General features: G+C 40.0%; 1 protein-coding gene across 1 annotated transcript in view; it reads left to right on the forward strand.

The window, feature by feature from the left end:
• Positions 1 to 14922, forward strand: part of LOC139721576 (THO complex subunit 2-like) — a 51746-nt gene that overhangs the window by 21242 nt on the left and 15582 nt on the right. Inside the window, exons 11-24 of the mRNA XM_071632908.1 lie at positions 3216 to 3388; positions 3989 to 4181; positions 5212 to 5247; positions 5586 to 5716; positions 6747 to 6933; positions 7413 to 7506; positions 8450 to 8530; positions 8973 to 9069; positions 9675 to 9792; positions 11039 to 11218; positions 11945 to 12109; positions 12703 to 12854; positions 13470 to 13596; positions 14185 to 14326. Coding sequence (XP_071489009.1) covers positions 3216 to 3388; positions 3989 to 4181; positions 5212 to 5247; positions 5586 to 5716; positions 6747 to 6933; positions 7413 to 7506; positions 8450 to 8530; positions 8973 to 9069; positions 9675 to 9792; positions 11039 to 11218; positions 11945 to 12109; positions 12703 to 12854; positions 13470 to 13596; positions 14185 to 14326 — 1876 coding nt within the window. The remainder of the gene's footprint in view (positions 1 to 3215; positions 3389 to 3988; positions 4182 to 5211; positions 5248 to 5585; positions 5717 to 6746; positions 6934 to 7412; positions 7507 to 8449; positions 8531 to 8972; positions 9070 to 9674; positions 9793 to 11038; positions 11219 to 11944; positions 12110 to 12702; positions 12855 to 13469; positions 13597 to 14184; positions 14327 to 14922) is intronic.

Below are 14922 nucleotides of genomic sequence, written 5' to 3' on the forward strand. Positions count from 1 at the left end.
ATTAAGAACATTGATGCACTTCCAGATAACACTTAGAAGTATGAAATTAATGAATCATGAACATTAGCAGGAAAAAAAAAATCCCACCTCAAAACATTTATTGTAATGTCAAACAGTGTGCGCATACATTTGGAACCTGACCACACGATGAGAATCATGTTCTTTTCGGTTAAAAAAAAAATAAGGGAAATCGGCTGAAGTTAAATGAATAGACTGGTGCTTACTCATTTAATCATCGATACAGAACTGACACATAAAATCAACCTCCTCGATCTCCTCCGTCGTCATGCCAACAAGTTCTGAGCATGCAACGTGAAACCAGTGCCTACAGTGGTTACATCCCGTCCATGCCGCCTTCTTTCTTTTTCTCCTCTTTCCTCGCTTTCCATCTCTTCCTTTCGTTTCCTCTTCCATTCCACTCCTGCTTCCTCTCCTCTCTCTTTTGGTACGCTCTCATCTTGACTCCTGAAATAGCCCTTGGGAGCTCCTCCCTGACCTTTTGCACTCTTGTCTCCTCTGGGTAAACCAAGTACTTATCCAGGGCAGGTGCAACAGAGTCCTCTGACTGGAGCTCTGTGACTGCTTATTGCAATGAGTCAGGAAAGACGTGATGATTACGAGCTGGGTGTACTCTCTAGTCTGTAGATTGAAGACCCTGAGGAATTGAATGAGGCAATTGTAGTTGAGCTTGTCTCGGCAGGTTGAGAAGAGGTCAGAGTCAATGGGATAAATTGAGCCTCTTTGAAGAGCTTGGATGCTGCCACCTTCTTTTGATTGTTCTCCCCTCTGGATGGATAGAGAGCTGGAACTCTAAAGGCTGCGCGAGCATCCTCTGGCTTTATCTCTGGCCAAGCCTTCAAGACGATGCTTGTGAAGACTGCTTTGGTAGGAAACTGACCTGGATGTTCATCTTTCTAGGCAGATTTAGCCTTCTTGTAGGACTTCTTCAATGGGGCAAACACTGTGGGATCTAGAGGTTGTGTGACCTGTGATGAATGTGCATGCAGTTATTAGAGAATTATTCCGTTCTCTGTGCAGAATTTCCCAACATGATGATCGATGTGACTTGCATGGTCGTTGACCAGTAGGAGCCCTGGAAAGTTGGTCCAGAGGCTTCACAAGAAAGGATGGAAATAATTTGCGATCCAAGAGAAGAAGAATTCGCTGTTCATACATCCTTTCTTGCTGAAGCTGTAGTACCATGTGCCTGGTGCTCCCTACAGAGGTTTCCAGTTGCGAGAAGCTCGCTGCCCAGTATAAATGATGAAGGACGGGACGAACTTCCAGGAAGCGGAAGCTGCTTCCAGAGTAGTCAGCATTGTCTTTCTTTGTTGTCGGTGTAAAAGCATAAACGAACTTGGAACCTTTCATCCCTGAGACACGGTCGCTTTTAGGGGCGATTGCACACCCACTTTCGTCAGCATACCAGATGTGGTTGGGACAGTCAAGGATGCTTGACTGGTTTTACGTCTCCAGATAGTCGTGGAGACCTCTAAAACCAGTTGTCCAGTCTGTCTCTGGTAAGGACGGCTTTCTCCATGCCAGGCCCTGTGGCTTTCTGAATGACAACGTTGGATTTCTTGCCATGACTTGCCCGAACCATTTGTTTCCGGGCTTGTCATTCTTGAAGGGGATCTCCCTGTTATCACTTTCCACAATGTCCTGGAACATCTAAAAAGAAAGTGAGCATAAAGTCTACAAAGGAAATGAAGGAATAACTAGAGAGTCCGGTAGCATTTTTCCAAACATTTTCTGTTGTTTCTTTGAAGCATATATTATTATTTTTGTCTGTATGTATTACATGATATTTTCATATATTATGTATAACATTATTTTGTATATATATTTATCACTCATAGGCCTCTTTAGGCCAGCTGTCTGACTAATGTGATTTTTTAAGTAAAGAAATAAACTACTAAACTAAACTAAACTAAACTAAACTAAACTAAACTAAACTAAACTAAACTAAACTAAACTAAACTAAACTAAACTAAACTAAACTAAACTAAACTAAACTAACCTAAACATATAAAAGTGTGTCATGTCATGTCATGTTAAGCATTCTTCATTGAAGAAAATTAAGAAACAAATATAGAATAATTGTTGCTTGCAGCTATTCAAGTTATCCATCTTTCATCATTCATCATCCCGCATGATTGTCTAGTGTCTAGACCCCTGTCTTATTTCTAAGCACTTCCATTTCACATGTTACTGTTTGCATGATGAATGAAATTTATATACAATATACCAGTAGACGGTTATATTAGTATACTCTAAAGATATACCCTACAAAAGTAATGCTTAAGTCCAATAGAGAAATACAAACAGACTTATTTGTTAAGTCTTTAAGGATAATTTATAACTAGACAAAGGGGATACATAGATCGTGAAACCTTGAATATCACTGTAATATGTGACATATATTAGAATTCAGGGAACAAACGCAAGTTTTCTCTCATATTGATATGGTGAGCGTACCTCATACCTAATTGATTAGTTTCATCAATGAGAGAAACTGCACCTGCCGCACATAGGTGCCTAGCCGCATCCTGGGAACAGTTTATTCCCACAAACTCAGTTAAAAAAACATTCAGAGAGACAATCAATCAAATTAGACATACAAGTCAAAATTATTTCAGGCAAGTACATAGAATTAAAAAGTATGGGATGGAGATAGACATAACAATTAAAATAAATGGTGGTGGAAATCAGCAGTAGGCCATTGGCCTTTCAAGGCTGATCCCATTAATGTATTTACAATATTGAAGCTGTACATTAACGTAGATCGCGAATCACATAAAAACAGATATGCAATGATAAAGGACAAGAAAAAGAATGTCCAAAAGAAAGGGACATAGACATACCATAAACAACTATAGGGGAGTGGGACAAATAGGCAAAATCATAATTATATGTAATAAAAAAAAAAACAATTTGTGCATACAATAATTCTCTAAAATTTTGTTTAAGGGCAAGCAAGCTTATACATGTCATAGTAATACTGAATACCAATGGAATACTGTACAGTCATGAATCTTAACCTGATTCTATGCCAAGCAGTACAAATTGCCAAACCTTAAAAACGATTAAAACAACTGAGCCCCTTCCACTACCCCCCCCCCCCCCACACACACACACAAAAAGCACTATAAATGTAACTGCTTAGTTGATATTTGTTGTGTCTGTATACACGTATGTGTGCTTGTGTTCTACAGGTGATAGACAACCAGAAGATAGGACTCTGCGAGGCTCTGCTTAATCTTGGTGACTGGACCCACGCCAAGAAGCTGCTAAGCAAGCTGCCTGACTTTGCGGCCACTTCCCAGCCCTCTGTGGCCAGTGCCCTTTGCAAACTTGTGGAGTCTCTACTCCAGCCTCTCTACAAAAAGTAAGCTTGTGACCATGTGCTTCTCTGAATCTCATGGCATGAATAAGTAGAGTAAATTTTTGTTTCTTTTTAGTGTGTTCAAGATTGAATGGATTGTCCTCCTCAGGCACTGCTTACTGAGTCTTAGCTGGTGGAAGTAGATTGTTGTGTCATGACAAGTATAAAGTATTTGTGATTACAGTAACATGCCATGTTGCACCATTATATACACTTTGTCATGCATTAGTAATTCTGCCCCCAAAAATCATTTTGCAAGGTATAGTACCATTGCGCAGGCTTCAAGCATTTTACTTCAACAATTGTGTAGTTTGCATCCCTGTACTTGATTTTTAAGCCGCCATTGTAATGCACCAATAATGTTATCATGTTCACAACACTGATGAATTCCAGTGATGATACATAAATGAAATAAATCTACATGATATCATAAAATGACGAAGAAATAAGGTATAAACATTCCATGTTTTCTCTCTTTAAAATAACAACAACAACATTCCATGAATACTGCCAGTAGGTATACACAATTTGATATTAAGTATCGAGTTAGAAATGTTGGTGTGGCAAATGTTTCAGAAGATTCATATTGTAAACCTCGTCCAGATGTTGCCAGCCAGCGGGAGCCAAGGGCCACCATGTGTCACCCCCTCCCAACCACAGCAGCCTGGGCAGCGTGGAGAGCGTGTGGGACATGAAGGGGGTGCTGGAGATGAGCCGCTGCCTGGGGCCCTACATCAGCCTGCAGCCGGTCCTCATCTGGAAGATGGTCCGACTCGGCAAGGCCCTCCTCGTTGAGGTAAGCTCCTTTGGCATCTTGGTTCTTGTTTTTAACAGAGCCTTTCAAACTAGAGCTACTGCAGCAACATCCAGGTAACGTCGGGGTAGTTTTTTTTCACCCTGCCTGTTAAAACGGTCCCCACAAAATGTTGCTCGGACGTTGTAGCAGTAGCTTTTGCCTAATTCTGTCTAGCATTAAAACTGACATTACTCTGACACTACCCCGACAACCCTTCTATTAGAACGCAGTTGCGGTAACATTCCTTTGATCATGTGCATAGGTTGTAACCAGTGATGACTATGTAGTTATGATCAGGGATTGTATGTGCACAGTCTAGAGCAATAGGTTGCGCTGGCCGATAGGTTTGCTAGTCTCATCAGTTGACACACCCCCATCGTGGAAACCTACCCAGGCAAGGTTTTTGGTGTTTGTCTGTTAAAACAGTATCCCTCACTCTCTCCTGCGGTTTTATTGGAATTTTGGAGGAATTTTGTTCTCTGGACATTGTCACAACATTGCTGTGTTAAGGTCTGTTAAAACAGGGTTTTAGGCAGGATGAGAGTAAGGGCTACTCCCAGTTGCTAAGTTTCCCTGATTATGTGGTAGTCTTCTGGAAAACCTTTGTATCTCCTCATGTCTAGATGAGAATATGAAAATTTCCCTGATCTGGGAATTGGTTTTTCCATTGAGATATATGTAACATACAAGTATCTCTCTGATTGCCCTGTAGAATCTCTCTGAATTTGATGGGTAAATGATGTTGACAGCCCTGTACTCATTAGTGTGTGGTGTGCAATACATTATATTGGTCTGTTTCAGTCATAGGTTCATTTTTTTTAAGTCTTATGTCAGTAATAGTGGAGTGAGCATATTGCTTATACATTCAGCAATGCCTGTTTGTTGCTCTTCTGTTTGTTTGTAAGTCAGACACCTTTAGCAATGAGTTTGATTGGCTTGATAAAAGAGTATTGAGTTATGCCTATGTGAGTAATATTTTGCACATTCTTTGTCTTAATTTCTGTTCTTTTTTTAATTTCTCTTCTTGCAGAGAGCGGGACTGCCAGAACCAAAGAGGAGTGAGATGGTATGTAAAAATCATTCATGAATAAAAGATGATGATGCAATGTTAATAATTGTGAAAATGATATTCTTAGGATTTTTGTGCTGGCATATTGACTAGCATAACTACCAACACATTTTCTTTTTAGGTGTTTAGTGGAATTTGGAAGTTGTAAAGAGTTGTGAAATTACAGGTCCTAATGATTATAAGAACCAACAGTTCTTATTATATATTGTCATTGTCAGATGAAAATTATGACATTTTAATGATAAGAAAATAAAATCATGTCCATACTAATAAATATTATAATGTATACCACATTTGAGTGTGTTCTTCTTTATTTTTCATTATGTGACATCCAGAATCCAGTGTTCCATGAACTTCTCTCTGTCATTGAACAAGTCATACTGCCCTCTATCAGCATGATGCCGTGCAATGCTTGTCTCTCCGAGGAAGTGTGGACCATGATGAAGATGTTGCCGTATCACAGAAGGTAAAAACCCACCAGCATGTATAATCTCTTGTTCTCACAGTACTCTGCATTGGATTCGTATCACTGGAAGAACAGTTTCAGTTTTACCTTTCTCATATTTGTGTGGTACTGTAAAGCCAGAAAAAAAAAGTTGTGGCATGAAATGTTTGCGAATTGGAGCTGCAAGCCTCTTTCGCAGCATAAAATTTCCACAAAATTGGCAAAAATCAGATGCACTAAAAAATCTCTGGTTTTACAGCATTACTCCTGTTAGCCCTTAGTGTGCTTCAGTTGCTGAGTATCACAGATGTTTGAAAACTAACTGTCAGTGAATAGAGATTACCTAATCCCATTAATCCCTTTTGTGTCGCCATGGCCCTCCTGTTGGAACATTGCTACACCTGAGTGGGCTTGCTAACTTTACAACTAGGTCAAGTTTGTATGGATAACTGAGATTACCTAATCCCATTAATCCCTTTTGTGTCACCATGGCCCTCCTGTTGGAACATTGCTACACCTGAGTGGGCTTGCTAACTTTACAACTAGGTCAAGTTTGTATGGATAACTGAGATTACCTAATCCCATTAATCCCTTTTGTGTCACCATGGCCCTCCTGTTGGAACATTGCTACACCTGAGTGGGCTTGCTAACTTTACAACTAGGTCAAGTTTGTATGGATAACTGAGATTACCTAATCCCATTAATCCCTTTTGTGTCACCATGGCCCTCCTGTTGGAACATTGCTACACCTGAGTGGGCTTGCTAACTTTACAACTAGGTCAAGTTTGTATGGATAACTGAGATTACCTAATCCCATTAATCCCTTTTGTTTCACCATGGCCCTCCTGTTGGAACATTGCTACACCTGAGTGAGCTTGCTAACTTTACAACTAGGCCAAGTTTGTAAGGATTACTGAATGTTGATGAAGAAGCTTGGCAAATGCAAAGTGCTTTATTAGTGCCTGGACACAAAAAGGGCTGAGAAAATCTTGCAGTGTCATTTTTAAATCAGTGTTAAAGTGTAATATCATTGTTGGAATTTTTTTATCAGGTATTGCCTGTACAACCGCTGGATCAACCACAGCTACGGCATCCACCCGCCCCTGATTCGCACCAAGGCCAAGACAACGGACAGGGCCAAGTACATCATGAAGCGGCTGACCAAGGAGAATGTCAAGCCTTCTGGGAGGCAGCTTGGCAAGCTGAGCCATTCCAACCCTGGGGTCCTCTTCTCCTATGTGAGTCTCTTCTTAGCAGTGGCTTAAGCCTCTCTGTGCCAGAGACTTCAGATGGTTTGCACAACACTATGGGGTCTTCCATGCCAATCTACAATGGAAGCAAACAACGGGTTTAGTAAGCAGGAAGAGAGCAGGAAGTGTGATTGTGTTTCAGGCAGGGTATCCTTGGTAAACCCTATACGTACTCCCAAAATAGCTCCAGTGTGTGCATTCCTTTGCCATGATGAATGAAGACACCTGTCTTGGTGTGGGCATAGATGGAGTCATGGTATGAAGATGACAAATCCACGCCATGCAAACAAATCCCATCTGACCTTTTGCAAGGAGCAGAATAAAATCTTGGTAAGATGACCAATACTTTTTAACTGTAGGTGAAAATTGTGTACTGGAGATTCTTATTTTGTGTAAAGTGCTGCAGTTGATCCGTAATAGCATGATATTATATAGCATCCTTGTATGTGTTTTTTTACTGGTTACAGGTGCTCTCCCAGATTCAGATGTACGACAACTTGATAGGTCCAGTGGTGGACTCATTGAAATACCTGACATCGCTGTCCTATGATGTTCTTGCATGTATCCTTCTCAAAATGGAATACAACCTGATGGATGATAATCAGAATAAGTTCTGACATGACTCTCTCTATATATGAAATGTTGGGGGGATGTTTTGTGCAGGTGATAAGTTTGTGGTCACGTCCACTGTGCGAATATATGCTCGGCTCTATGCAAAGAAGTGCAAACTCTGCAAGTTCAGATAGATAAAAGCATATCGTCGCTGGGGCGACAAGACCTTGTATCTACAAAATGTCAAATGTTCAGGAGAGCAAATAAACATGGCAGCCAAAGCACTGTGGCGAATGGGATAGCCTTTCCTTTGACATGCCGTGATGGCTTCATTTTTAGAGTAAGACAGTTGATATTTGGACAGGACATCACTTAACCCATTATTTGACCATTAATCCAAAAAAGCCATTTTCACCAAACTTGCAGATACAAGGTCTTGTCAACCCAGCGACGATCTGCTGATTTGATAAGTTACTCTGGTGACAGCTTTATTAGAAATTAGATCATCTACAGGTACCTTTCTTTCCATATCTTGTCAGATTTTAAACCACAATTGCTTCTTGAAATAAAAATATGTGTATCATGTGATTGTAATTCCATTGTCTTAAATTGCTTTGCTGATTTCCAGTTTGTCGTTTTGAAAACAAACAAGTATTCTTTGCTCCTGCAAATGCTTTTGATATATTACAAGAACAAAAGGCAAAAAGGTGAAGGGATGTGTTTGTTTTGTCTACACATAATTACATACAAGTCTGATACATCTTCAAAACCGTTCTAGTCAAGCAAGTGAGGACCTCCACATCTCTTGAATGATGATAGGTGTGACGTTTGTACCAGAATAAAGGCATACAAGGCCTGTAGCCATGTTGTTACCAAGAGTCCCCGTTCCTCTTTTGGTAATGAAGTGTATACTCATGGTAGTAGGTTTCCTTAGCCACTGTTGAATGCACAGACAGCGTCATAGAGGCGTTGGCCAACCCAGAGAAGGAGAGGATGAAACACGATGACACCGGTCTCTCATTATGGATGCAGAGTGAGTTACTTCCTTTTTCTCTCCCCACAACTACTTCAAATGGTCATACCTTGAATTGATAGCTATTATGGAGTTTATACCTACATTACTGGCAGCTCTTCGCCCATTGAGGACGAGTCCTGAGTACACTCGGGCTAGTGTCTATGGGAAATGCATGTTGTAGCAAAATCAGCCTGTCCTCAACGGGTCAACACCTTACTGCTGAGTATTCATAATCCGTCAAGGCATTATATTTTGGTGACAAGATAAAATTGGTTGAAAATCATTGGTAGAAAAGTCCTACTTTCCTGATAAGGTGTGCTGTTGCTAGGTAAACATCGTTTTTATGTATTTTTGTGCAAGGTGAGCCACTTCTTACTAGACTATCAGAGATGTACTAGTCACAGATACTGCTAGCATTGTGACTTACATTATGTAATGTGTATTGATTTGATTGTTGCAGGTCTCGCATCTTTCTGTGGTGCTATGTTTCGCAAGTACAATATAGAGCTGACAGGTCTGCTCCAGTTTGTAGCAAACCAACTGAAGGTTGGAAGGAGGTGAGTCAAGTTTCTTTCTTATTATTTTCCCAGTGTGTTTGCCTTGTATACATATTTACAGTTTCTCCTCCATGTGCTCATTTATTGTTTTGCCTTCACATCTAGAACTCGTCGAGTGAGAATGAGAAAGGCGTTAATTTGCCACTGAACCCACGGTGTTCAAGACAACTTACCGCCCTTCTCATTTTCAACCAATGAATTTATTTCTCAGATCATTGCCATCCTAACCCTAAGAAAGTAGATCAGAAGCATGCCATGCGTTTCCCTGAAAACAAGTTTCCATTTCATGTAGCTATAAATACTTGCATTCAGTTTGCTGTAGAAATTTATCATGCGCTTTGTAAACACAGACTTCAGAAACCCATCTAAGGTCTCTGTATTTTCGAAAAGCTCATGGGAAACATAAGAATCAAGTGAAATAATGGAATGGAAATGAGATATAACATTCAGAAATAATATAATTATATTTTAGAATTTTGCAAGGTAGAAGTGTCCACTGAAATTTTGTGTAATATGTCAATAGGTTTACTTTTCATTCAAACAAACGCAAGGCAACAATGAGACAGGTATTGAAATGAAGTAATTATGCTGCTTTTCCCCACTAGTTTTGATCTACTGATCTTGCGAGAAGTGGTGCTCAAGATGGCTGGTATTGAAGTGACCGAAGAGATGACCGCAGACCAGCTGGGGGCCCTGGCCGGTGGAGAGCTTCTACGAGCAGAGGTGGGTCAAGACGTGTCGGGCGTTTCTTGAAGCATGTGCTAGACTGAACGACCTTTTCATGACCACTGGGAAGGGCCTTGTTTGGTGTCTTGGAAAAGATACAAGTCATGGACTGAAGCACATTATTTCATTGTTCACCAGCCCCAATATTTGTGGCATAGTCGCATGGAGTATAACTGCTTTTAAAATCTCCTTTGTGAATTTTCAAGCCCCCCTCCAAATCTCAGCCATCGACCACGCGATCATGACGAAAATACAGCACACACATTGCCTGCAATGTAATCGAAAACGTTTAAAGTTGATTTTTCAAAAAATTATCATTTATGCTAAATTATGGTAAGCGAAGCCTTCAAAAAGTCTAGCTGGCTGCCATGTAACTCTCTGCTTTGTGTGTAGAAGTTTGATCAGTAATGTCTTAACCCTAACTAGGCCGGGCTATTTAGGTAGTTGATAGAGCCGGGGGGGGGGGCCTCCCAGGCCCCCCCTCCAGATCTAGGCCGTCGACCGCGCGATCGCGACGAAAATTGCCACACACATTGCCTATGATGTAATCTAAAATACCATGAAGTTAATTTTTCCAAAAATCATCATTTATGCTAAATTATGCTAATTTATGCATGATGATGCATGAAATCAGACTAATTGGTATAAATCACAAAATAAAGCTCAAAACAGGCACATTTTTTGTGTAATTATTCTTTTTAGTGTCCTTAGCAAATGTAATAAAAAAGAATTGTGATATCAGAAAAAATTCTTAAGTATTTTATTGTTTTTTTGAATTTCTTATGTATTTCCTTGTTTTTTCGACTTTATGTTTTTCATTGTTTTTTCGATGAAATTTGTCCGCGACATCGCTCCGAACAAGAAAATATGTTATTCATTGATTTTAATCAATAAAACACCAAAATAATCATGCTTTTATGAAATTTGCCAGTAAGCACAGTTTGCATTGAAATTGTACACGAATTAACGTTTTTGAGCAATTTTTGGTCTGACATGCATGTACATATTTATGCGTAACTTCGGAACCGCGCGCCCGGGCGTCGCAAATTTGGTGTCAAAAGATGCGGGAGACTCGAAAGAAAAAAGTCATGAAACGTCGCGGCGATAGCTTTTTGCGATTGCGATATATCGCGCGGAACGTCGAGGGGGGGGGGCCTCGGAGGCCCCCCCGGCCTAGTTAGGGTTAAAGTGTGTATTATGCATGTGTCTTTGTTATCATTATTTTTGTTACACCACTGTGCAGGGAGGATATTTCACCCAGGTGCGAAATACCAAGAGGTCCTCACAACGGCTTAAAGAGGCTCTGCTGGAGGATGACCTAGCAGTCACCATGTGCATCCTGATGGCCCAGGAGAAATACCGTGTGGTTTTCAAGCACGATGCTGGCACCCATCTCAAGCTGGTCGGCATGTTGTATGACCAGGTGAGGATCTTTGACCAAGCAATGCCTTCCTGTTGGTACATAGAGCACTTAGGTTGTCAGTCCTGATATTTCAATCTCTGGAATAAGTTTTGTTTTTTGGAAAAAAAAAGGTCCATCTGGTTTCATATGGTGGTTTTCAAGGTTAAGAGAAGATGTGACATCAACAGTTGTGGATACGATCCGTGCAAGGAAGGAGTTCAAGTTCAGCTAAAATTCTGTGATTTCAGTTTCCATATGGTAAATTTTTAAATGTTTGACTTCACTTTATAGCGTGGTGTAATATAGCAATATACAGACTAATGTAAATGCAGAAATTTTTGCGGTACGCTAATTTTTCACATATTTTGCACAACTTTTAGCTAGCCTGAATTTTAAAACCCATGAAAATATCTTCCAAATTTTATCTGCACATTTTGAATGGGTTGACAATTGCACAGTGTGAATTCAAGAGTCTGCAAATATGTTTTTAGCCGCTCTGTGCAAAAAATTAATCTCATATAGATATTGAGGTTTATAGTGCATGTGAAGCACAATGTAAAATGGTCAGGTTACCTTTAATATTTCTGCCGGATAACAGCATTAATCACACAGTGGATTTCAAGGATTATACAAGTTATGTATTCACATATTCACTCAATTTCTATGCCGGATTTTGCAGTTGCAGACTTTTGTATACTTTATCATATTTTCTACATTTGCTTTACATTTTATGTTGCCTACCTGCAGTGCCAAGACACCCTGGTGCAGCTGGGCGGTTTCCTCTCCAACCTGCTGAGTATAGAGGACTACTCCAAACACTTCCCTGACCTGGTCAAGATGGTCACTAGCTACCACCTCACACCGGAGAGTGCCTTTTTCCTCTACAGACCCATGTGTACCCATGCCATACAGGTTGGTCTCTTTGACTCTGGGAGACTATATCTTGCCCGTGTGCAGACCTTTATGTTTTGCCCATGTGTACTCCAACTTTTTAAAAAATAGACAGAGATTTTAACTAAATTGACTTTTGATGAATTCAGTGAAATCAGACGAATGAGAATGGGAGAAGTTTGATCAAACTCAGACCTAAAGTGAGAAACTCTTGGAATGATGAATTTGCACATGTTTTCAGCTAAAATGATTTTGATTGCAACCACGTATTGTGATTTGCTTAGGTGATGATTGGATCCCGCTAGATGTCGCTTCTTTTGGAACAGAACAGAAACAGATTTAGCACCTTTTGGAACAAAACTCATTTATCATTGCCTGATTTCTCTATTTTCTTACAAGAATGTTAATACTTTGAAGTGATAAGTGTGTGGGACTTCTAAAAATGAATACATTTCTGTTAAAAAAAGTTCAATTGGAACACACACACACACAAATGGATTTAGCACATTTTGAAAAGGAACTGTTCATGCATAGCTCTGAGTGTCCATAGTTTTGTGGCGGAAGGAGGAATTCCATGCAGCAGTGACATGTCTTTTTGCTTTGTATTAAACCAGTCTAAGATGGACGAGCTAAAGCGACAGGACAAGAGCAGTAAGGGCGGGTCAACCCGCACCCAGCGCTATGTACAGGCCTCTCAGACGGTGATGGGCCCAATGATGGAGAGTATCACCTCTTTCCATCCCACCAAGGTCTGGGATGACATCAGGTCAGTGTCTGTCATTTCCATTGTACTACTTTTGTCTTCTCTTCCTTTCATGAATAATGAGGATGCTGCATCCGAAATTTGCGCTCTTTGATTCATTACTGTGCTGATAGCATGAAAAGCACACCATTTTTGAGTATTGTTAAAAGTATCTATAGTATCATTCAAATTCATGAAATTCTTCTGTCGAGATGTTTTCATTGCAACTGATTGACAAATTGCCCTACATCGATGTCGAGACGTTTTCATTACAACTGATTGACAAATTCCCCTACATTTACATTGATGTAGGGCAATCTGTCAATCGGTTGCAATGTATGGTATCATATCCCTCATTATTCGTGAGAATGTTGTTATAGACAGCCAATAATTTAGAATTATTACTCATAACTTGTGATAATGTTATTATGACGCTTTTGTTTTCAGACTAATCGTCATGAAAATAATCTAGCAGTTTAGAATTAAAGGGCATGACAGAGGATACCTAGTGTTATCTCTTTTGCTGTTCTCAAAGCGACGGAATTGTAATATTCAACTGTAAGACACATTATGTTTTGCTATGTTGCATGAATAATGTACCAATGCCACTTTTCCGTTCGTTCTTTGTGTAATATGCAGTCCACAGTTTTATGGAACCTTCTGGACCCTTGCCATGTACGACCTCCACGTGCCGAGCGCCAGCTATGAGAAGGAGATCAACAAGATCAAGACTACCATATCGCAAGTAGATGACAACAAAGACATGGTGAGGTGGTTTCCATTCAAGATGGAGGATTTCATGGGAATTTCATAGAATTTGCTCTTGTTTTCAAGTTAAAGTTTATGTTGATATATAAATCTGATACCAAGTAGTTTCTAAATGCTTGGTGTGGCATGGCTTAGAATAAATATTTCATAGATTCCTTTGGATGTGCATTTCCTTATTTAATTTGAGTTAGCACTGTATGCAGTTTGTTATGTAAACATACAAAAATGATGCCAAGTATTTTCTGCTTGCTGGGTATGGCATGGTCTTTAGAATGATTTTATCATATCTCTGCATATATTTTCTTGTAGAATAAAGAAAGCCTCTGAAGTGAATTGCCATCAGCTAGATAACAGCAAAGATTTGAAAAAGAAAGGATTCAAGGCATATGTGTGCTGAGTGTACCATCAATGCAAGATGTTTGTTTTACGATATTGAAGAGGGTGTCAGTCATCAATTTTAACTTGTTGAGTCCCGAGTCCTGATTATACTCGAGCAGGGGTCTATGGGAAATGCGTGTTGTCACAAAATCAGCCTGTCCTCAACGAGTTAACAATTGCTGTATTTGTGCCCAAATCTCTCACACAGGCCTCCACCAAGAGGAAGAAGGAGAAGGAACGCTATGCCTTGATCATCGACCGACTGAGGGAGGAAGAGAAGAAACAGATGGAGCACTGCCAGCGCATCGAGGCGCGGCTGACGAAGGAGTGCGAGACGTGGTTCACCGCACGTATGTTTAGACTTCTCTGGTTTCACTCACTTTGACCATAGATCATTCTCTCCTGCTGGAACATTAACTGTTTAACTCCAACATTACTGCCTGCACCAAGTTTGAATACACCGTTTACAGCATATTGGGCTGGTGATTGGGAGAAGGTTAATGGGAAGCCTTTTTTTTGCCAGGTTGAACCAGCAAATGCGGTACTAGGAGTTACTGACAACATCAAATTTCACTAAATAGTTACTGTGTGGATTTCTTGTCTGTCCATGTGTTGTGTTTGGAGAATGGAGAGTGAGTGACATTGTTGGATTTAGTTATAAGCAAGGTTATGATTATGTTGGATGGAGGACTGACTGACTTCGTACTAATTGCGTGGAATGGTGTTAGCTTGTCATTTCATTTGGAGGATGAGTTTGATGAACTGATGTGATGAACTTTTTGAGCATATACCCCAAGTGTTATTAGATCTTTCTTTTGCAAGTATTAATTCATGTAGCATATCATTCATTGCAGTCATTTAGAGTTAGGAGAATATGAGCTGAACCGAACTTTAAAGGGATCGTATAGTTTTGGTTGAGACCTAATTTCAGGTTACTAACATTTTT

This window comes from Diadema antillarum, unplaced genomic scaffold (assembly GCF_040938485.1).
Source record: "Diadema antillarum isolate AM-2024a unplaced genomic scaffold, OU_Dant_1.0 scf00000146, whole genome shotgun sequence".
NCBI classification, from domain to species: domain Eukaryota; kingdom Metazoa; phylum Echinodermata; class Echinoidea; order Diadematoida; family Diadematidae; genus Diadema; species Diadema antillarum.